The sequence below is a fragment of the Falco punctatus genome (assembly GCF_963210335.1).
Source record: "Falco punctatus genome assembly, chromosome: 10".
Lineage (NCBI taxonomy): Eukaryota > Metazoa > Chordata > Aves > Falconiformes > Falconidae > Falco > Falco punctatus.
The window spans coordinates 28,640,036-28,663,155 of NC_137590.1; the positions used below are offsets into that span (position 1 = coordinate 28,640,036).

General features: G+C 38.3%; 1 protein-coding gene across 6 annotated transcripts in view; it reads left to right on the forward strand.

Moving 5' to 3' along the window:
- Positions 1 to 23,120, forward strand: part of GALNT18 (polypeptide N-acetylgalactosaminyltransferase 18) — a 328,849-nt gene that overhangs the window by 197,539 nt on the left and 108,190 nt on the right. For all 6 annotated transcript variants that reach the window (XM_080404738.1, XM_080404741.1, XM_080404739.1 and 3 more), the window contains 2 exons: positions 11,905 to 12,097; positions 20,630 to 20,796. In XM_080404738.1, coding sequence (XP_080260864.1) covers positions 11,905 to 12,097; positions 20,630 to 20,796 — 360 coding nt within the window. The remainder of the gene's footprint in view (positions 1 to 11,904; positions 12,098 to 20,629; positions 20,797 to 23,120) is intronic.

Consider the following 23,120-nt stretch of genomic DNA (forward strand, 5'->3'; position numbering starts at 1 on the left):
GCCAGGATGGGGTCGGGTCAGGAAGCTGGAGGAAGGTCTGTGGCCAGAGCAGTAATTGCAGTAAGCTGTCACCGCGCAATGGGCTATTAGTGGAGAAAGTAATCCCCTTCCTTTTGAGTAGGTGAAGTAAGGAGCCTGCCACCCTGGGCAGCTATCCACTCTGTTTAAATTTAAGCTGTCCTTAAACCATGGTAATTAAACACCTAAACCTCCACAAAAAAACAGCCCCAGTTATTTGTTTAAGTGATAAACTTTATATTAGTTCTAAACAAAAAATACATTGCGTTTTAAAACAACCTTCACACTTGTTAACCATTCAACCAGTAATAATAAAATTACCTATTGATAAAATGCAGTTCATCTGTTTGGTGGAACAGAAGTTTAACAATGTGCAAGGATGGAGCAAAGCAAGTTGGGAAAACATGAAATAGCATCCAGTGCCAATTGCAGGATGACTTTTGGCATGAAGAGTTTTCATTCTTTTGGAATTTGCTCAGAGCATTACATGACCAACATGTTAGCTCCTCAACAAAGAATAAAAGATAGGGATTTTAATGTTCACAGGAATGAAAATTTAAAATAACGTAGGAAGCCTCAACATTGATCATTTGACCCAAAATAAATAGTTGTGTATATTAAATGTAAAATATCTTCAGAATCTGAATGTCACCTTTTGAAATGATGTTTTTAGAGGACTCTGTGTCCACTGTTTGCTCATCCTACAGTGGTCAGTGATGATGTTTCCACTGTCTTCTGTGACAGCAACAATTGCAGAGGAGTAAAGATGTGAAAGCCCTGCCTCAGTACTGTAATGAAAGATCTTCTTCCATCTGGTGGCAAAAATGGTCTGCATTTTGAGCAAAAAATCTTTATACCTTTAATCCAGTGACCAGTGCATAGTTACTGGTCTTACCCAAGAATGTTTGATAAATCCTACCTGACTCCACTTTAAACTGAGGTAAATCTCTGAATTGAAAATAACCAAACACCAAAGCAGAGTTCCACAATAATTCAGTTTTTACATCCATTTACAAATAAAAAATGCTTGTAAATGCAGTAGTGTAATTGCATAATAGGAGGTCTTCTGTAAGTGATCTCCTATGTTTCTACTTATTTATTCCGCGGTGATGAGGAAGTAGTTTTTAGAAATTTCACTTTTGCTACTGAGCATCAGGTAGAAGTAGTCTTTATTTCTGGTCCTCTCTGTTTCCTGGATGCAAACTGGTGTCTCATCTGTGAATTTCTGTTCTCTTCAACTCTTGCCTGGAAAAAATACACAGTGTAATCAGCTTACTTAATGACAAATGGTTAGGCAAGCATGAAGTTGTAGACATGGAAGTAGTTTGCTCAAGTCCTCCTGAAGGCACCAAAGTCAGTGGAACTTCTTCTCTGTGAAGTTACTGAACATTTATTCGTTCGGTAAAATGTTTAATTTGTACATTGTTCTATTTTTTTTTTTTTTTTTGTACAGTGCTCAGTGTAATGAAATTTGATGAGAATTTTGCAAAATATTATCACAAATAATTAAAAAATTGATCATTTTATATATGATAGCATGCTGTCTTTTTGATCCAAGACAGGAAATGATTTGACAGTCTGATCTAACTAGCGTGGGGGGAGTGGTATTCATGCGAACCAGAACCATGACTTGGAATGAGACACTCATGCTGCTTACCTGAAAAATTAGATTGGTAGTAGTGCCCTTCTCATTCCTCTGGCCGTTACTCGTACCCCTGTGAGTTTCTAGCAGTTGCACTGCAGTTTGTGGTACACAGATCTCAATGTTACAAACTGAAATAAAGTTGCCAAATTAGTTTTCAGGCAGTTTTTAGCAGATTATTATTCTGTCATTAGCCTGTTATTCCAAAACCCGATGCATGTTTGCCTACAGGTTAAGTTCAAGTTAGTGCTTTAAGTACAAAATTTTCTGAAATGAGAAAAATAATTTTGCTTTTTAAAAATTATTTCTTGTAATGAAGACAACAGTAGTCCTTTAAGTGATAGTAAATCAGTAATTCTTATGACAACCCTTTATCTCAAAGGCCTTAGTTAATCAATTATGTGTTACTTTAAATAAATTGATGCTTTTTAAAAATCTGGTTTCCCAGTATGAAGAGCACAGAGAGGTATTGCTTTGGGCAATCTTAAAAATTTGCTTTAGAAAACCTGAAGATTTGGAAATTGTTGTCCTTAGTCTTCAATATCCTTATAGTGTATTTTTTAAAAATCAGCCTTTTACCCACTTGAGAAGACAAAATTGGTCTTTGTCAAAATATTGGTGTCAATGGATACAGACAGTCTTGAAAGTGCAGTATTGGTACCTGTCAGACAGCTCAGCTCTATGTCTTCATCTGGTAAGTAATATGAGAGGAAATTGATTGTACTTGAAAATACGTATTTCCTTGGATATTCTTTCCAGCAAGTGAAAAGCTTTTACCCTAGTTTCAGGTTGTCCAGGCCTGTAGTAACTTTGTTAACTTTGCCAGATTGATGCAGAGACCTGTCTAGCCTGATTCATATCCATGGCACAGTTATGGCTAGAGGGGAATTTAATAGGCTAGTAGTGAGAAGTTATGTAGTAGAAATAACAATGACCAGGATTTATAGCGTTTTCAGATCAGAACAGGCTATTTCTAGTGTATACAGGAGAGATATAGAGCCCTTACCAAGACCTTGTTCCTATAAAGTGTTGTTTGCATGCGCCTATACAATATAGTTCAGCATTTACTTGATGACCTAATAATAATTTTATTTTTCTCCTATATGTTTTCTTACCCGTAGGAAATAACCACTATAATAGAATTTTCTGGTTAATTAGCGGTTTATAAGTTTGCTACTTGCAGTTCTGAGAACTCTTTAACAAGTTCTGAAGAAGTTTTTAAAACTTCAGAGTTCTCTTAAAAGACAAATATTCCTGTTTCTTATACTGCCCTCTAGTGCTGAGCGTATTTTGAGACTCATCTTCAAGTATCTTCAGTGTAAAGTAATTTTGTGCAGTGATTTTTTAGGAAGTGTTAGGAAATCAATGTCTGCCAAAGCAGGAGACGTCCACCTTCTCTGCATGAATGTCTGCCCCTTTTTGGATGAACATACTCACATATGTATATCATGTAGAACAGGTGGTTATGTACAAATGAGACAAACATCCCATTGTCCAAACCCAAAAGCTGCTGATGTTTTCAGCCTGACACCGCTACCAGTCAACAGTCAAATAAAATTAAGTTCAGGACACATAGCCCGGGTAAGTAGAAGGTCTTGCAGTATTCTGTATGAGTGACTTGCAGCCTTCTGGGACCAGTGGCTTCCCCTATGTCTCCTCTGTGGGAGAAGCATCTGGCTCTCTTACATTTACAAGTGCCTTGATCCTGAGCAAAGTGAAGCCGAGTCTTAGGGGACTATTTAGCAGAAGTGAGCTGCCTTCTGACATTTTTGTGAGTGGATTCGTCACTGCAACAACTCACATATTGTTGCTGTTCTACCTGCATTACTTGAAAACCAAACTTGCTGAACCCAGACTGCCCATTTGCTGCATAAGACCTTGAATCGCTGTCATTGGCTTTCAGTAAGTACATATTAGCATCCCTTTTTCAGTCTCTTGTGATGTGTTAACTCCATTATTTCAGATCTCAGAAGACTCTGGAGTATGAATTTCTCAATCCAAATTCAAAGATCTCATGGATCTTTCTATCATCAAACGTCTAATATACCCAGATATTTCTGATAAGAAGTGTCTGAAAGGACATGACAAATTGGTACATTATTGAGAATATGTTGCACTGTTAATCCCTTTATGAACGCATGCTTGATAAATAGTTCGCTCCCACAGTCTCGTCCAGTGAACAGTTAATGGGAAAATCTAGGTGATGTAAATACAGGGCAGAATGCTATGGGGACACAATGTGTGGCACCCCTGCCCTGGGGAGCTGCTCAGGCTCTCTGTGCAGTGCTCATGAGCACTGGTGTCAGTGTGGCTCTAGGGGAGACCTGGCTGGATCTGTCCCAGGCTTCCCGAGGGCACAGGGTTCCAGGATGGCCTGTTTGGTGTGGGTACGAATCTGGATAAAGATTCCAAACAACTCTCTCTGGCTCTTAGTTTATATCTACTTGTCTCTTTCTTATAGGGAAAATACAGTTTGATGTTTATGTCTCTAGAACTTGTAAGTGACTTCAGGGAGAGGAAGGGCTTCTGCTAAGCAGCAGAACCAGACTGGATTTCCACCTTAATACACACAGTAAGCATGAGATTATTTCTTAGGAAAAAAACTAACCTGAATTTCTCTAAAATATTCTGGTTTTTTATAAACAAATGAAAAAAAAATTAGCAGCACTCCAGTAGCTTACCGTTATGCATGTATATTGGCTGCATTAAAATGCAATAGTGGTAACATACCAATTAATAATAATGAATTGTGTTTCAAGTTCTCAGAAATGTCAAAAAACTGTTGAGAGAGTTTTGGATGTTTCCTGCTGTATGTGCTATTATATACACTTTAAAGTACTGATTGTATACTACTCATAGGATAATTGTGGCTTCTTGGCAATTAGCTTTACAGGAGAGATTCACCTTTTTTTTTTTTGGCATGTTTTTTCCCATCCCATCTCTCTAATCTTACTTGTCAGTGTTTCTTTCATCACCCTGTACAAACAAGGAGGTAATGTAATTTCAGAGATTCATTTACCTCGTAGAGGATTTATAGCAGTGTCCTGCATGGGATCAGCCTTCCAAGTCAGGAATTGTCAGACTGTAATTATTAAGGATGCTGATAATGTGTTTGCATTAATTACAATAGACTTTGAAAGTGGGATCTTCCTCTGTATATCTTCCTGTGTGACAAAATTTTGGTGAAGTTTTCACACTTCTAAAAATTCTATCAAGGCTCTATGACCCAATGCAAATCTGGGACTTTTACGGGTCGTGGGGAATAGCCTCTGGGTATGGAGGGTATATGTTGGCTAACAGGGGAAGGGCCTATGTAGAGGAAAAGGATGAAAGGATCCTTCCTTCCACAGTAAGCTGTAATGCTATTGCCTGCAGGAAATCAAATATAGATATTATTTTTTAATTTTTGAGTGCTGGGAGCCAGAGTCTGAGGCCATTAGGCCTATGAAAAAGTCAGTACTTTATATTCCTGAAACAATTCCCAAAGTACCAGCAGAAGCAATCTAACAGATAAAGTTGCTGTGTGCTTCTTCGTGATTGTCTCAAGAACCTGAAGGCTGCTGAGGTTGTGAAAGTCAGTTCCTTCACTTTCTTCAAACTATGGTACTCTTTCATAAAAGCATTTACTAGATTATCTTGACTTCCTAAAAATCTAGCTGCTGAACGTCAAAGAGAGCTGAGGTTTCTTTTGTCTTTAATGATAGTTTTCTTAGATTCACATCATGAGTCCACCTTGTAAGGTAAGGCATATTTACTGCGTTACCCCTTTAATCATTGCATGCTCCTTTCTTTCTAGGCTGATAAATTAGCGTCATGCACTGGAGAACTCAGAAGAGCATGTGATCAAAGCCCTTCTGCCTACATCCTGGCATCATTTTTCTTTTGTAAGCCTTTTACACCTGAGTGTGTGTAGTTTTGCTCAATTATTGATGCCTTATATGTGTCTTCAGCTGACGTAGGGGTATTTTTGCAGATAGGGTATTTTTGCTGACTGACTGTTTAACCCTTCTCATTACTGGCACTTACTGAAATCAGCATATAAGGTTACCCTGCAGATTTTATAAAGCACTTCTGATACAGTGGAAGCCATTTTTGCAGTGGTTAAGCTTTGATATGAAATACTACCGCTTTTGTGAGTAGAGCTGCAGTCAAATGAGGGGTAGAACCAAACAGATCTTACAGACTAGTAACAACAAACAACATGTCTGAATCTGTCTCTGCAACTATATTTGCAGCCCTTTTCTGGCTTGATCCTTTCTCTTAACTGTAAACCTGTTCATAGTAACCTTTCTTAGGAAACAAAGTTGAAATCTGAATGAAGCTGGAAAAAAAAGAGTATTTCTTAATGAGTTTGAAAAGTTTTCATGGAGATGGAGTTTATGATGTCAGTGTGCCTTTCTGGTGAAGCTGGCTATTTTGTTAGTCCTGTCATTCTCAGCAATGTTGGTCTGAAGAGATTTTATTTTCTGAGGTACACAATACAGATGCGAGGGTTGTTTTTTTTCCCAAACCTTACTTTCAATTCTTACTATTTAATCTGCTAAATGCCAGCTGTTAATGTTATTACATGACTTCACAAACTTATTAGTTAAGGTGATCAGAAACTGGAAGCAGACACTGATGTTCTCATAGTTTTTCTTAATTCTTGATAAGGAAGTATCATCGGGCAGGATCAGCATGTGCATAGCAGATATGCAAGAAATATGTTGATGTAACATAAAATTATACTGGTGACAAAACTGAAGACAGTCTTTCAAGGAAGGTCACTGCTAGACCTTTGCATAGCTGATGCATCAGTGCTGTTAGAGGTGCCATTCATGGTTCTGAAACAGATATAGGCATTTGTTCAGTAGAAAATATCCCTATTTTTATACATTATAATTATATTTTATACAGTATAGTTACATTATGCAGTGTTAATTAAATAATTGTATTTTGCCAAGATGCTTGAAGACTACTACAATAACAGTTGGATACAATACACTTCATTTCCTTCCTTTCACAACTAAAGAATGCTGTTGTAAATTAAGTGGTTGTCTTGTACTGCCATGGAAATAATGGTTTTCATGGTGGGCACAATGATTCCTGTGCTATTATTAGCTGTTACCTCATGATGCTATAAATACGGTTGGTGGTAATCAAGAAAATCCCCTCACACAGACAGAGAATCACACAGAATAATTCTTCCTTGAGCCCAGGTTCTGGCTTGCAGTGTCATTTCTGCCCATGTGAAAGAGTAGCAGAGGATACTGGTCCATGCTCTTGACAAGTTGTGGCACCCTCTCAGCCACATCCCGGCCCTTAGCTCCCAGAAGGCAGCACACCTCACATGGCTCCTTGTCAGGCTGGCAGACCGGTGCCTCAGTGCCTCTAACAGAGTCACCCACAACAACCACACAAGGTTTATTTTTGCAGTATCCACTGTACGGTTTCTCCTTGCAGACCTTGCTTGTGGGTGCCTAGAGTTAAAACTGCATATCTGATTTTGGTTGTGATGCTGGAGGGTAGAGACTGAAGCAGGGTTCTGCTTTTGTGGGTCTGTGGGTCACGAGGATCCAAGTTGCCTCATTATCTGTGGAGTCCACTACAGGAACATGGTTCTGAAACCACCTATCTATCTCCATCTCTGCTCCTTTAATCCTGCTCAGCCTTTTAACTGTTTCTGCAAATCAGCCTCCTTATGTAACGGGTCAATAACTTGTGCCCACTCTATGGGTACTTTTCTTTTCTCCAGGAGGGCCTGGGCCCTTGTGACAACCTGCCACATGTACGGAATTCTCCTTCCTTACCAGTTCTGTCTGAGTGGAAGCATCAGGTATCTCAGGCACTTGCTCTGCAGAAGCACTGGTTTTCACTCTGAGGCAAGTGTCCACCAGTATGGCAGAGACCTGGAGCACTTCCCTGGGCTGTGGGCTGGCAAGCGGGGTGCAGTGCCCTTTCCTGAATTGCTCCTCACTGTCTGGTCACTTTGTCTATCATGTTGTTCCTTGAGTACCAGTTGTATGAGTTGCCGTATGAAAACTGGGAGAGATAAATGTGTAGTGACAAAAAATAACAAAGTGCAAGTTATAAATAGATAGTGAAGGAAGGGAGAGGAAGGAAAGGGGTACACAGGTACACGTACAGCAGTTGAGATCAGTGAAAATAAATGGGTAACTTGATGGGATAGGGACTACCTTGAGTTTTCTTGTTGCTTCTAACACATCGCTTGTCTGTAGTTCCGTAGTAAGGGATAGAAATTTTGTTGCCTGTTTGCTGCTTGGTTGTACGACCTCTGAAGAAAACAAGTATTTAATTTATTATCAGTTAACACAGAAATTTAATTAATAATTTGGGTATTAGGAAATGAAGACAACGTGGGGCACCTCCTACTCTCCTGAAGTTGATCTTCTCTAATTTTCTTTTGCCTCTGTTGTTCTCTCTCTACCCTTGTTCGTTCTTTCTTGTAATTTTGTGCCCTTTCTTAAATACTTTTTCACATAAGTGCCACTAGTTTCACTGATGGGCTTAGCTTTGGACAGCTGTGAGTCTGTTGGGGAAATGGCTGTGTCTGGCACAGGGCAACACCTGACCTTCTCTAAGCTATTTCTACAGTCCCTCCACTACCCAAATCTTGCTATTTGTACCCAATACACTAGAAAAGGCTGTTGAAACCTCTGTGTGTGTGTGTTCCGTTCAAGAGCCATGTTAACGCAAGTTCATTCAGCTTCAATTGCTAATAGAAGTATCTTTTAGTACTAGGAGAGAATTGCTTTTGTGTCACGTACAACCTAGATTTCAGTGGTGCCTTCTGATTTGGTGTCTCTGACTTACTCTATATAACAAGCACTACAAAGAGGAATTCCTGTCTTAGAAGTTGGTCAGTGAGATCAGATGAAGCGATAATTTTATATGAAGATTAATTGCATAACTAGTACACATGATCCAGAAGGTATGAGGTAAAGACACACGGATGCTTTTAGAAAACAAACTTGAGGGTTTTTGACTCAGGTAAGCAGTGTGTGACCCACCCCATGCTGATGCCATGAGCAGCCAGGCTTCTGGAAGGAGACTTCCTCAGCCCGTGTGTACAACCAGCTGACAACTGTGCGATTTATCTCTGGTTCCAACTGATTTAATGTCAAAGTTTCAGTCTGCCAAGAGTTAACACCAGGCTCATGTCTGTGTACAGTGCTGCTCTTCATATTGTGTGAAAAGTTAATGTGGAGAAGACCCCATATTAACATTTGCAGCAATGTGCTGCAGATGGTAAGCTTTCTTCCCACAGGAAAAATGGAACTGATCTTTCGTGTTCGGTAATAACTGAGCAGATAAATGTGTCTACCTTTGTATTGCTTCAGGCGGTACTACTTACTGGCTCACCTTTGAGCCTTGGCTTCCCATGATCATTCTGCAACTGTAGAAGCAAGTGGTAAGAACAATGGGCTGTGAGACTTCAGGCCAAGATCTATTTACAGAGACTAAGGCATCAAATACACTTGTTGACTAGTTGAAGGGCAGATGATGGTCTTATAATAATTGATTTTATTTCTTGTGAGAGACTGCCAGAATAAAGTCACTTTCCCCAAGGCTTTTCAGCCAAATAAAAGGAAGAAAGACTTTGTCATCAGAGATATGTGCTTAATGCCATTGATTGCAATTGAAAGTTCTTGTTAATGCTTTTTTTCCTGTAGAAGAAAATATTGAAATAACATGTTTACTTAGTACGCAAAAAATAGCTGTGACAAGTGGTCTGTTAGAGCTTGTAAACTAAAATCACAGGTAGCCATTGCTGGAAAATCTTAGTCTTGCAGCTACAACCTGGATTAATGAGTGCTTTTGCAATCGGAAAACAGCAAGAGATTCATAGATCACTTTAGGCAATATCTTGCCCTCAGAATCGGTGGATAGAATTCAATAGATGCCTGTGTGATTCAGTGAAGGTGGTTGTTCGTGGGATGGCTCTTCATCCATGGAAGATTACCCTTGGAACTGTCTTTATTTACAAATGCATATGCATGCACTACTCTTACCATGAGTCTTATTTTTCTTCAGATGTCTTCATCCATTGATGTGCTGTTTGCATGTGGGTGGATCCTACAGTCTTCTGCCATGAGTGTAATAATAAATATAAATAATATTTTAAAATAAAAAATATTTTAAAAAATATCAGGGAAAGTGTACTTGATTTGGAGAAATCCAGATTAATGTAAGACACAACAGGCGGAACAAATACTTGCATAGTTTTCTTGATTAGCGTGAATGTAGATGTTCTTGAAAAGTGCCAAGCTACTGGCCAGGATCAGGAACGTACCTGATCTAAAGATCTCTTATATGTGAAGATAGTTTGTGAAATTCTTTGTGTAAATTCAAGTTGGTTTTTTGGAGTTCATGTAGTTGTCAAACAACAGAGATATCTGTGACTTTCCCCATTGCTGTGATTTTTGTACAGGTATTTAAACACTATTCTGCATTTTTCAAGTTAGGACTTTCTAAAATGATCTGAATTTATCAAACTTTCTTAGTTTCCATTGTAGAGAGCTGACAATCTTCACTCTTTACATGTTCATCTGTGTGGTAGCCAGGCTTGTCAGAGTAGTTTCTTAATTTGACTGAGGGTTTAGCATGTGTTTCATCTTTGAAGAACATGAGCCGAATCCAGAATTCAGGCTGCAGGACAATGCTCTGACAAGTAAAGAAACAGTATGTATTCACAGAGGTTAGATTGTAGTGCAGGGAAGCAAGTGTCATTAGCTTCCTGTCAGTATTTTAAGGGGAAAAAGGAAAACATCTTGAATGAATGAAGCAACTTAGTTTTCTCAATTTATGTTTATACATTTTTGGGTTCTTTTTAGTAAAAGATCAAAGAATGTGCTTCCTGGCATTCTTTAGGAGTCAGGATTCTGGTGGTGTATACTATTAGTACATGAGCTGTTGTCTTTAGGTGTTTCCATGCAGCTAGCTTAAGCCACCTGTCAGATCTGTAGGTGACTGTGTGGGTGCTGAGAACAATCTGGACACAGTTGAAGTTTCTGTCTATTGGACACATTTGAAGACTTTTCAAAGATTTTATTTTAGTTTTATAAGTCTCTGATGAAAAAGTTATGGTTTGTGGGTACAGCTCGTCAGGAATGAGAGTTTTATTTAGCTGGTTAGTTGTTAATGGCTATGGAGACTGTTCTTAAGTAATTAGAACTTCCAGAGAATTAAGATATTTTTTTTCTTTGTGAGGCTGTAGTTTATGGTGACAAATTGGGGTCGTCTTTCTTTATTAGTGTGCTGTATATCATAAAACATTTACATAGACAAGAGATTTTCTGGGTTAGATTGTGTGGTCCAGTGCAGGAGGACAGAAGGGCTGACTGGAGGAGTGAGACGGTGCTGTTAGAGAGCGCCTTACAAGTCACCTTGAGCAGGCTTCTTCAACAACTAAATGTTGCGAACAAATGCTGTGTTTTCATTGTACTGGAGTGCTTCTTAATTTCAGTTCTACATGTATCATTTCCCATCTTCTCTATTTGTTCCAGCAGCCAGAGATGTGGCCTTGTGGAACAAAACAAACCAAGCAAACAAAAAATTTATAATGACACAAATACCACAAAGTGATGATTCCAGTAGATCATTGCATGCACGTAAAATATGGACTAAAAATTTGAATAGGCTGGATTGGTAAACTGGACCATAAAATTATTGTGTGACTGAAACTGGTTTGCTATTTAAGCATGGATGCCATGTGCAGTGCATTTTTTGTCTGTTGAATCTGTAGTTTGAAATAACTTATTTTACACATAGACTTTGACAGCCATTTTGTGTGTTCTGTACAGACTCTTGTCTTCCTTCATCTTTGCTTTTTCTCTCCAAAACTTTAATCTTTTCCTAGCAAGATAATTCAGGCTGAAATTAAATAGTTCATCTTTGTGTATAAAAATAAAATAACATTCCTGTTGTCTGATAGGCCTTCTTTTGAAATTTAATTCATTTAGAGTTATCAGTCCTTATCTTTAGTCTGATTGTGATGAAAAAGAATTGGTTTTAACTAACTGTATTTTGAATATTAAATTTTGAGCCTTAGGTCCTAATAGTTACATTGCCACAAGAGGTATGTGAGGGCATGTTATGTGAAGACTTACAGGCTGCTTTAAGATGACAGCATGTGCTGTTCTGTGTGGTGTTCTCCTAAAGTTAGTTTTTTTTAAAGTAACATACCCTAAATCCTGTTGGAATGAAAGTCTAAAATTGTTTCTTTTTGTCTTTGTCTTTTGTAGAAGCTCCACCAAAACTGGAAGAAAATCCCGCTGAAGCATTCACTGACTCGTCTCTCTTTGCTCACTGGGGCCAGGATCTCAGCCCTGAAAACAGGCGTATTGCACTTAAACAGTTCCAGTATTACGGCTACAACGCTTACCTGAGCGATCGCTTGCCGCTGGACAGGCCCTTGCCTGACCTTAGGCCCAACGGGTGAGTGCTGTAGTTCAACATGGCATTGTAGGTCCTGAATTTGCAGAGTCTGTTAGCTCGTTTTCACCTGGGGGTTATGTTATGTGATCACGTAGAAGGTAGGTTACGTACGGCGGCCAGAATGAATCATTTCTATGCAATATATGAAGGCTGGAAATTTCAAATGTATCCTGGAACACCAGTGTCCAAATTAAGTCCTGTTAAAATCCCACTAAGTATCCATTAAAATTTTCCCGAGATTCTTTGGAAGCTTAATTTCACCTACAATTTACATTAGATAGCAAGTGTTTGATTGCTAAAAGAATAACCTTTTTACGTTAAATTTGAGTTTTATCATAAGATCTGACTGAGATAGGAAGAAAATAAGAACTGCTCTTTCTGAAAGCCCCGAAGTTGAGCTCCAGTGGTGAAATACGCAAGCGTTTACCAGCTGAAAGTCCATGGAGCCTCTTCACTGGGCTGTTCTCTGTTAGGATGCACGCATGTCAGGCAGGGTGAATGCATCCACTTTTACTCCGCAATGGCTTGGTGAGAGGGGGGTAGGACCAAGGGAGTGAACAACCTTCCCTTCAGAGCGTCTGAGGCCTGTTCTGTTAGGACCGTTCAGAGACAGTTAATGCTCAGCTTCCTTCAGCCTTGGAGACACATCTGAGCCTTTGAACAAACAGCAGCTCTGGGGATGGGGAAATGGGTGAAGGGAAAACTACTTTTTTGCAGCTCATTGAAATAAACATGATGGGTGCTTACTGAATTGACCATGTGATATTATTCATTTATTTTAACCAAATGTTTTAGTAACTAAAGGAGCAAGCAGTTCATTTTGCCATATATTAAGTTGTCTGATATTAATGAAAATATATGAACACCATCCCAGGCAGCACTTCAGCAATCTTAAATATATATATGCTATATATTATTGTATATTACATTTTAGAAGTGTTTATGTTGTAGATTTGTAGAAATAATGACTTTAAGGAAATCAAAGTCCATGCAATTATATTTGTAGATTGGTTAAATCAGTTTAGCACTGTCTGTAGGGACAATCTCTCTTTCTTTCTTTTTTTTTTTTAATAATAAACTAATTTAGAGGAAAAATAAATCTTCTGTCACTAAAAGACATCAATGACAGAAAAGTTTCTGTTCTTATGTCTCTTTTGAAATTACTCTCCTAAATTACTTCAATCTAAATTTTTTATAATTGTGGGGTTTAAAAATTAAAAAGACAGAGAAAATGAATGTTACTGTAGCTGAAAGAAATAAATTATGGTTGTGATTTTAAAAGAAACTCCAGTTAGAAATGAATCATGATCCTAATTTCTATGCAATTTTTGATTCTTAGTTAACTATCTGCCAGAAACATGTTAGACATTGCAATATGTTTATGGATGCATGCATACAAAATAACAGCTTAGTAATGGTAGCTCCGGAAGATTCCCCCCCACCCCTTTATTTTTGTTCAGGAGCAAGCAGTTATCTGACACTGAAATGCAGTAAATTCTGAGACTGAGGGAAATTAAGCGTGTTGTCAGGTAGTCTGTAAACTGTTTGCTATGTCTGGAGCACCCTGTGGAGTACAGAGCTACAGGGTATCCTGAAAGTCATGTTGCTGAAAAAAGAATTCCCACTCCTGATATGCAAATTCTCATTTGTGTGAGAGCACACGTGTGGCTATTGTGGGGAAAAAACCTACCTTGCAAGAGTATGTTTTCCACTATAATAATCAATTTTAGGCATTTGTAGCACCTGTTTTTAAAGCAGATTGCATTAGTCAGTTCCAGAGTCTATGTAGATGTGTTTAAATTATCCATGGGCAGATACTAGGCTCAAGCAGCATGGTATGAAAGCCAAGGATAGCTTGGTCTGAAGAGAGCACGCAGCAACTGGCATGGAGACCGAGTTAATGAGCTTTCCTGGACCTTAGTCAGTTGTGGTATTCCTGTTCTGACTAGAAATGCGTGAAAGCACAGATACGGCAGAGGTACAATAGCTCTGGTCAAAGTTAGCCTAGGTCTAACCAAGCTCATTAGCCTGGATTTAGCAGTGGTTCTGCAAGAGTCAGCACGACATTCGAATCCCAGTAAAGGCTTGTGGACACGTAGCTAAAGGAGCAGAGTTCATATAGATATGTCTGGGCTCAGTTGTGGTCTATCATCTGTATTCATAACCTGTGATATGAAGTATGGGAAGTTGGAAAGATGACATAAATATATGTATAACTGAAGTCTAATGTAATTCATTTATGGTTGGCCCCAGCTGATACTGGGAGAGCGATCTGCCAAGAGTGTATTGTGTTAGTAGCCCCTTTTATATCATACTGGTATGACTCAGCCTTGACCTTCTTTCTGCCTGCAGTGCTCTGAGAATTCACATCAAAATAACTTGGCAGAGGAGTTCAGCATTTCTTTGCAGTGTTCTGCAGTAAGAAAGGCGACTCCACATATAACCCTGTTTTATAGCATTGAGGATTTTCTAGGCTTGTTATTGTCAATATTTAATGCAATGAGAAAACCAAAGAACAATTAGAGATAGCTGAGCCACAAAACGTGTGAAGGAGAGGCAAATACTCGCCCTTGCCCAGTCGTCCAATGTGGGTGGCAGGCAGAGGTGGGAGACCACATTTAGTAGTTAGGGCAGTGCACTCTGCCCAAGCCCCTGAACTCTGGCTTCTCTTGAAAAAAATGGCCATCAGTCAGACAGAAGCACCCAGCAGACTGTAGATGCGTCAGGCTGTGGCAGTTGTCACATCTTGCAGTGTGACCTCGTGTTTTCAGTACTACAGAGTGGTTTCTAACCCTCTGCACAGCCATGGGCCTCATGTTCTGTCATAAAACTTAGAATTTTATTTACTTTTCACTGTGAGTATTTGTGCTAGTGCAGTGGAGTCCCCAGCACAGCCAAAGTAATCTGTTACAATACTGACTGTAGTAAATAACTGCCCTGGATATCCCAGCTTCCTGAATTGATGGTCACGTTCTGAGGTGTAGGCTCCCTTTTTGCAGTACTTAGTAGACAGTATAAGCAGTGTTGTGGAGTATTGCTTATACTTTCTCTCCCAAGGCCTTCATTTATTTTCTGCTGCTGAAATTGGGTGCTCTGCTGTTTACCACCATTATGTGCATTTGTTAGCCTGTAAACTTATCTACATCACAGACTAACAAATAACTACTGGCTCTAATGAGCTTGGAAGCACTGAGGGAGGCAATGTTGCCCTTAATGCATGCAGGAGCAGGATAATACTTCTGTGTTAGATATAATTCCGTTGTGCTCATTATTTGAAGTACAGTAGGCAGTACCCACAAAGCTTCTTGTGAATGAAATATTGAACAAGCTTACACATAAATACATTATTAAAAGGTAGGTTGTTTGGGAATCCTAAAGGTGCATACCAAATTTCCTTTCAAGTGGATGCACTTAGGATTCTATTTTGTTGGCTTGTAAATTTTTGTTGCCTAATCCAGTGTGCTGAAGCACATGTGAGAAGGAGAGATAACATTCTTTGCTGAAGTGATGAGAGAGTGAGGGGTAGTGGAAAAAGAGGTGTGCAGCAGGAGCCCCGCAGAGGAACTATTTTGCAGTTTTGCTCCTGCATTGCCCGTATGATACAAAGAAGCTGACCAGTAGGTGTAGATCAACTTTTTCAGTCAGTATAACTGCAGTCAGCCAAAATTCTTTTGCATTGGTAAAAACACTAATTGTATGAAGAAGCAAAGTCAGCAAGCGTGGAAGGGGTAGAAGAAACATTTAAAGCTCAGATGTTTTTTCTTCTTTGGAGATTGCTAAATAGTATGGTATAGTGTTTGGCTTGCACTAGGTTTGCCCTTTTCCTAGCTGAGTCAGTGTGCTGTTTGATGTCTAGACAAGTGCAGAGGAGATGTCCTGGTTCCTGTACAGAGAAAAGCTTTGGCCATTTTTTAAGTGCTTCTTGTTTCAAATAATTCACAAGTCCCAAATCGTATTACTTTGAAGCTTAATTTGCAAAGGACAATGGCAGAAGCCTTGAAGAACAGCAGAATGAGCTTTGTGCTGAAGTGGGCACAAACAGAGCAGGCGGGAAATCCACTGAATGCAAATATGACTACACAAAGGGGGGAAACTAAGCATTAGCTTGTTGAGTAGAGTGATGTGTTTCAAGACAAAAGTGTTTATGTGTGTGTATCTGTCCAAAATGTCCATCAGTGTTATGGTGGTTTATGCAGTTCTGCATGTAGTGTGCAAGACACAAGACTTCTATGAACCTATAGGTTTTCCTTTATTAAAACTGATGGAAGAAAAACATGAGAACTCAAGTTGTGAGGCTCAGGCAGGGCAATTACATGTTAGCTCTGCATCTCCACATGTGTCTGTGAAACAGTTCTGTTTTGCTTGCCTTATGTTAGTGCCAAAGATGGCTCTATATTCGTTTCTGACTGTGTTCTTTTGTTTCTGCTCATGAAAGATAGCATAAATATTGCATGTTGTATTTGATGCTTGAAAGGACACCTTTAAAAAGAGCACAAAAGCCTGGTACTTCACCTATTGTACTGTTTTGGACAGAAGTCCTAAAATCACCAAATTATTCAGCATTCTTGTTAAAAAACTAATGTTTAATCGTGTCATATTTCCCACTCTCTTTTAGTCTCTACCTTTTGATTCTTCTTTTTCTTCTCTCACTTTTGCCTGCCTTCAAACTGACTCACAGCAGTGATGTGTATTGTCTGAGTAGCCACCCTCTGTGATTCTGATCTGTGCTTCAGTTTGTTCTGTCTGGATGTATCTTCTCAAATGGCTGCTCTAGAATTATTTAATATCACTAGCAGTGATACTGAATCAGCTGCAGTCTTCAAGCTGGTATAATATTGTAAGTTACTAATGATACACACTTGGATTTGATCTTCCCCATCGTCTCCTTTTACTGAAGGAAGGTGCGATGCAGTAATCTGCACACTCTCTCGTTCTTAAACTGTCTCTTCTTAATGTGTCATAACAGGTGAATGTTCTTTCACTTGGCATACTCAGAATAATCCCTGGCATAATACTGAGAGGCTAACAATTTTTGGCTAAATAGCTATGAAGAATTTTTCTCATGTTCATCCAAATATGAGTTTTATTAAGTTCATAAAGTCCCAGCTTACTGTTCTTATCGCTTTATTCAGAGAAAGATCTTGGGTTTAAGTATGAAGAAAAAAATGGACCTTTGTTGTATAATTTTATTGACATTAACAGCTTTTATTAAAAGGAGTAGGGAATCAGTCTGTTAAAATTAAACCTATGTTGTAAAATGCTTAGGAGACCAAGAACTAATCACTCTTGTGTTACAATCTTGGAACTTACCTGCATATTTATCAAGTTGCCTGTCTGCTATCTAATCTTTCCTTATTATAAAGTTGTTGTTTGTTCTTGCGGATTGTTGCCAGGAGAAAAAAAGTCAGCCATGTTTGCTTATAGTTATATATGCCAACTGTATATTCAAATTCATCATATGATTGTATGCCTGCCTTTGCTCCCTTGTAATAGCAGATGATGACCACAAACAAAGATTTCTAGATTTGCAGCAGAAGTGCTGTCTTGCTGACTGTAGTTCTGTCATAATAGTTTGAATCCTCAAAGATCAGGAAAAAAGCCATTTTTATATTTTGTTCAATGCCAGCCTTGTTGGCACAGTTCAGTTAACACTTAAAATACTGGTAATAGTGAAAGGAAAAATGAAGACTGATGACAAAATGAAATTATAAACATAAATAGTTGAGCTGGAATTCTTACAAGACTCAGTTCTTTTGCAAGAGTTTTAGTGCTATTTATTCCACTTACAGCAGAATGGGATTTTTTTTCCTCCCATACATCCTGGACTTACATTTGCAATTTGGCTGATGACAAAATGTTACCAGATACTGAAAAAGGTACAATTCTGTTTCTGCTTGTGCTTCTGAGAAATTCTTATTCTATTAAAACTAAAACACCCTCCTGCGTATGTTCTTAAAACAATACTTCAACCTCAAATGTTTTAGTAATGTGCTTTATTGCATCCTGTTTTAGAAAAACAGGAATTTAATGTTTAAACCAAAAATGTGTTCTGTTGCCGTTGTCAGCTGCAATACCTGTGTAGCTCTTGGTGAAAGGTTCTCAAATCCTCTAGAACATAATTATTTTTCATTATCTATTTACATATTTGTAGAAGGACTCAGAGATAAGTCATTAATACAGGAAATCATTCTTGCTCTTTTTCTTACTGCATAGTTACGCTAAACTAATTTTAATGTGACTGGCTACATTGTCTTATCACAATGCATAGATTTTAGAGCAGTATTTTCTGGTGGACAAATATTTGAAAGAAGATTCATAATGTATGCTGTCCTCTGTTTACCAGAGTTGTGCTTGAAATAGAAACCAGGAGTTTCTCTAAATTTCTGGTAACCATGACAACTGTTACTTTAGGGTTATTAGCCCAATGTAATTTAGCGGAGTAGGTTGCTAGAGGTAATTTTGTAGCTACATTGGACTGATACTGATTATTTTAATTCTAAATAATATTTAGAATTTATATTTAGAAATCGCTTAGTCGTAATACTGAAATATGCTCTGTGCTTTGTGGATTTGTTTTTTTTAGCAAGAGCCTCGCTTTGTGGAGGATCAGGTTAGGGGTCTTTTCTGAGGCCCCTGGGTGAGTCTGAGGCAGAGCTGTCAATGAAGATCATACGTTTCTGGTTGCCACACAACCCTTCAATTCTTAGGGCTTAATGGATCTAAGGTTTTGATCCATACAATTTCTTCCTGTCTTCCCCCCTTTGGCCTGTTTTATACACATGTACAGATACCCTTTTTCTGTAGCTATTTCTTGTTCACATTCCTAAATTCATGGATTTTTATTCCTTATAAAACTTGATGTAAAGAAGACGGACATGTGAAACTGCGCAAGTGCTCTCTGTTCTGTGTGTGATCCAAGGTGTGTGGGTTTAATTCTGATTTGATGAAATTAAAAAAGTAGGTAATTTTTATTGTCATCATCTGATATGAAAAACAATGTAGGCAGGAAAATGCAATTTTGAAAAATTCTACACGTATTGAAAAAGAAGTTAATTCAAGCTCGAAGTAAAGATGATAAGTGAGTCTGAATGGAAAAAAGAAAACATGAACTCAATTTAGCAATGTACCCTCATTGAAGATGAGTCCATTTGAAAGGGCTAAAGAAATTAGACACAACAGGAGCCTAATTCTATTTTCTTGTATTGTATATAGTTATCTTTTAATTTATGGTGGAGCAGAAAGAGAGTCAAATGACATTGACAGCACTAAATGCTTTGCTCCTGTCTGCGCAAGGTGCCAGACAATGGAAAATCTTCTCTGGTGTGATCTAATTTGAAAAGATGTAAATGAATGCAGGTGGGAAAACCAGTGCAAATAATTTCCTTTAAATGGATGGGAGACATGTTAGAAACAGAAATTTTGTTTGGATGTTTCAGTTTATGCATGGATTTATGGTAGGGCAGCATATTTTGGGAGCTGGTTTTGTCATCTGGAACTATTTGGAATATAGTTTGTCATTAATTTCTTGCAAAAGTATATTTTACATATATCTCAGCATTAGCTGAATTGGCAGAGGAGACAAAACCCCATTTTTTTCTGTTTTTCAGAGAACCGACTTTTTCAATCTATTTTCAATGTGTTTTTGTTGTCATTTAAAATATTTTCCAAAATCACTGTGTAGCTCTTTATCTGATTGGTGACATATCTTACCCTTTTTGCTAGAGTTTCACTTTTATCTTCTTTGTACATTGATATTGCAAGGACTACAAATATTACTGTGCCTAAGCTAGACAGCTAAAAGATAGATTGGCTGTAGCATTCTTTGCTGGACCATTTTATATCTCGATGCATTTTGGCTGCAAGTGAAATGACTAAAATAGGCTTTGTAGGTTCTTTACAGGATAATACTGAAAATTATTTCAGTATATTTAAGCCTGTTAACTACTTTATAGGTTTTTTTGAATCCAAATTTTCAAAGCTTGGGTGAAATTTCAGTTTATTACATCAAACAGAAATGCACTAGCTTTATAAAGATGTACTAAGTTGAGAAAGAAACCTCTGATTCTGACTGAGGTAGTGGATTCTGTAGCAGAAGTAATTAATGCGGCTATTAAGAAGATCCTTTTCAAAGTAAGGGGCTAACTCTGTTTATTCCTGTCTGCCATGTCCAGAAAAACATTGTGAAAAACTGCTGTTGGAAGTGGCATTTAAACAAGATTTTGTACCTGATTCACAGTGTTTTGGGCATTGGGTAGAAAAGTGAGCTCACTCTAGGCCTTGGTTGCACAGACACATTTGGGAGGTTGTTCTCAGGGATTCCTCTTTTCAGGTTGTAATCCATCTGGTTCTTATATATATGTGCTTTGAACAGGTATGAGCACCTTCTGATCCATATCTACAAAAGCTCTTTCATCATTCTTATAGTCAGGGGTAGATTTTTCTGAAACTTTTTCTGTTGGCTTTATGAATTCCAAAAGCTTACTTTTTTCTTCTTTTTTTTTTTTTTTTTTTTTTTTTAACTTTTTTCTTCAGGTGCAGAAACCTTACGTTTCCTGACAGTCTTCCTGAGGTCAGCATTGTATTCATATTTGTCAATGAAGCTCTCTCGGTGATTCTGCGCTCCATCCATTCAGCCATTGACCGGACTCCTGCTCATCTGCTCAAAGAGATTATTTTAGTTGATGATAACAGTAATAATGGTAAGAGGTTTTGGTTTGTTGTTGCTTTTTTTTTTTTTTTTTTTTGTCGTGTGTCATTGTCATCGCCCCCATCCCTCTGAGGTTGGATCATACATGAGAATCCTTGAGTTTTGGCTCCTGCTCATCCCATTGGCATTTCAAATGTCAGTATATTTTCTCCCTTCTCATCCCACAGTCTTCCTGTGTTGCCTTCAAATACACACAAGTGGGGCATGTTAGTGCTGTTTCTGTTTGTTAATGTGTCTGGTAGGCAGCATTTTGAGTGTAACAATAGGTTAGAGACCTAAGAAGTTTTACTCCTAGTGCTTCTGAGTGCCTTCGAGGTTATATGCTTTCTGTGCTCTTCCCGTTTCAGTTGTATGATTGCACATGTGTAGTCACTTGGTATTTTGTATAAAAAAATCTTTCTGTGTTTCTTAGACACATCCTTTAGATTTCCAGTTCTCCTCTCCTCATTGGCAGCCTTTACCTTGCTGCTTTTCTGCTCTATATACTCAGATTTTGTTCTCCATGATCTGAAGGACTGGACTGCCCATATCTGATTGTTCAGTACTTGCCTATGTGTTTGTCATTGAGTCTGTGCTGGGCATTTACGAGTCTTATATTCTGGCAACTTTAGTGATGAAATTTTAATAAGCACAGGATGCTGAACTTAAAATTTTTGCTCTGCTGGGGGGTTAATTCTGAACTCCTAAAATACAAGGAGAATCTGAATTTATCCTGTTGAAGGAAAATGCTGAACAAAGGGTTTCTTTTATCCTTGCCATCATTACATCTGTTATGTGATCCCTGTAGCTAGATTCTGTGACTTGCTGCTGATCATAAATGTATCTCAGATTTGTACAGAAAAGAAACTTATTGGGAAACAAGTAAATAAGTTTCACACCCCTGGGCTATGCACTTCATCATCGCCTCTTCTGCTGACTATCAATGAAGAAAAAGTAAAATCCTGACTAAATTTAAAGTACACACAAACTCCAACAACTTGATCTAGGCTTATGTCAAATATAATTCCAGTCCCAGTGAATAATACTATGTTTAGAGTTACCTAAGGCTGACCAAGCTTTTCTTGAAACACTCATGGAGCAATGTGGGTAAATTGACATACAAGATTTATGAGTTGCTGTTCTTAGTTTATGGCACAGTTTATGATGTAGCAATACACTGAAGTGAAAAATCATATGAAGCAGTAAACTATAAGCAAAGTAAATAAAAATCAACATGTGTGCACACACGTACACATGATTCAGAAACATTTTGTAAGCTAAGGTAGACTTCTGATTTGCTTCAGTATGTAGTTCAGTCATTTGACGTGTTGTTCTACTGATGCGCTCTTTGTGGCCTTAATTTTTGCCCACTCCTTCATGCAATACATAGCAGTTTGATAGGAAAAAAAACATTGAAATGCAGCTTTGACTGGCGGACTTGGGCTCTGGAATGTGTTTATAGAAATCCACTCCTGCATCCTTCAAACAGGAGCTCAGTGAATCTGAATGGCTATTGGTGCTGCAGGGCCTGAGGCCTCTGAACTCAGAGGAACTGGCCACAAGGCAGCCATAGAAGAAGAAAAATAATCTGGCTGAAAAATAGTAGTTTCTAGAGTTTTGAGTCTGATTTATTTATTTATTTATTTATTTATTTTTATAATTTACAGTCAGTTATTCCAGCTGGAACATTGCAGAGCACTGTCGGAAATATCAGTGTTCCTGAGAGCCTGTCATCACTATGACGAGCTCACTAATAAATACACTTTGCACTGTGCTCTACGGGCTTGTCAAAATTACTCATTTTCATTATTTCTTACCTGAAATAGATAAGAAATCACAGGAACCACTTCATCTTTCAGGAAGACCTGTTCAGACACATTTTTTATTAGTACCAACACTGATACCGTACAGTATCATATTTTTATGGTTGGCTGTGCCTTTTATTCGGGCTTGCCTTTTTTGCCCTTCGCTGCCTTCAATCTTTAGGTTCCTGGCCCCAAACAGGAGGACAGAAATTGAAAGAAAGGTAACCTTTGGCTTGGCTGTCTTGGCTTGGTGTTACATGTCGTTCTATACAAAATCACACTGTGCAGAGTGATACGTAGTCTCCTAGAAAAATTCAGCTCTTTCTAGGATTTTCTGCTACCCTTTCTCTAGCATCTCTTCCCTGTGGTAGTAAATTAGATTCCTACAGTCCTCTTTATCCCATAATGTATGCTGAAGACCTGGTAATAGGCATCCATTTGGAGAGGGTGGATGTTTGGCAGGAAAGGGAGCGACTGTGAAGATGATTTGTGGGCTTTTCTATTATTAGTTTAAATCCTGAAATATTTATTT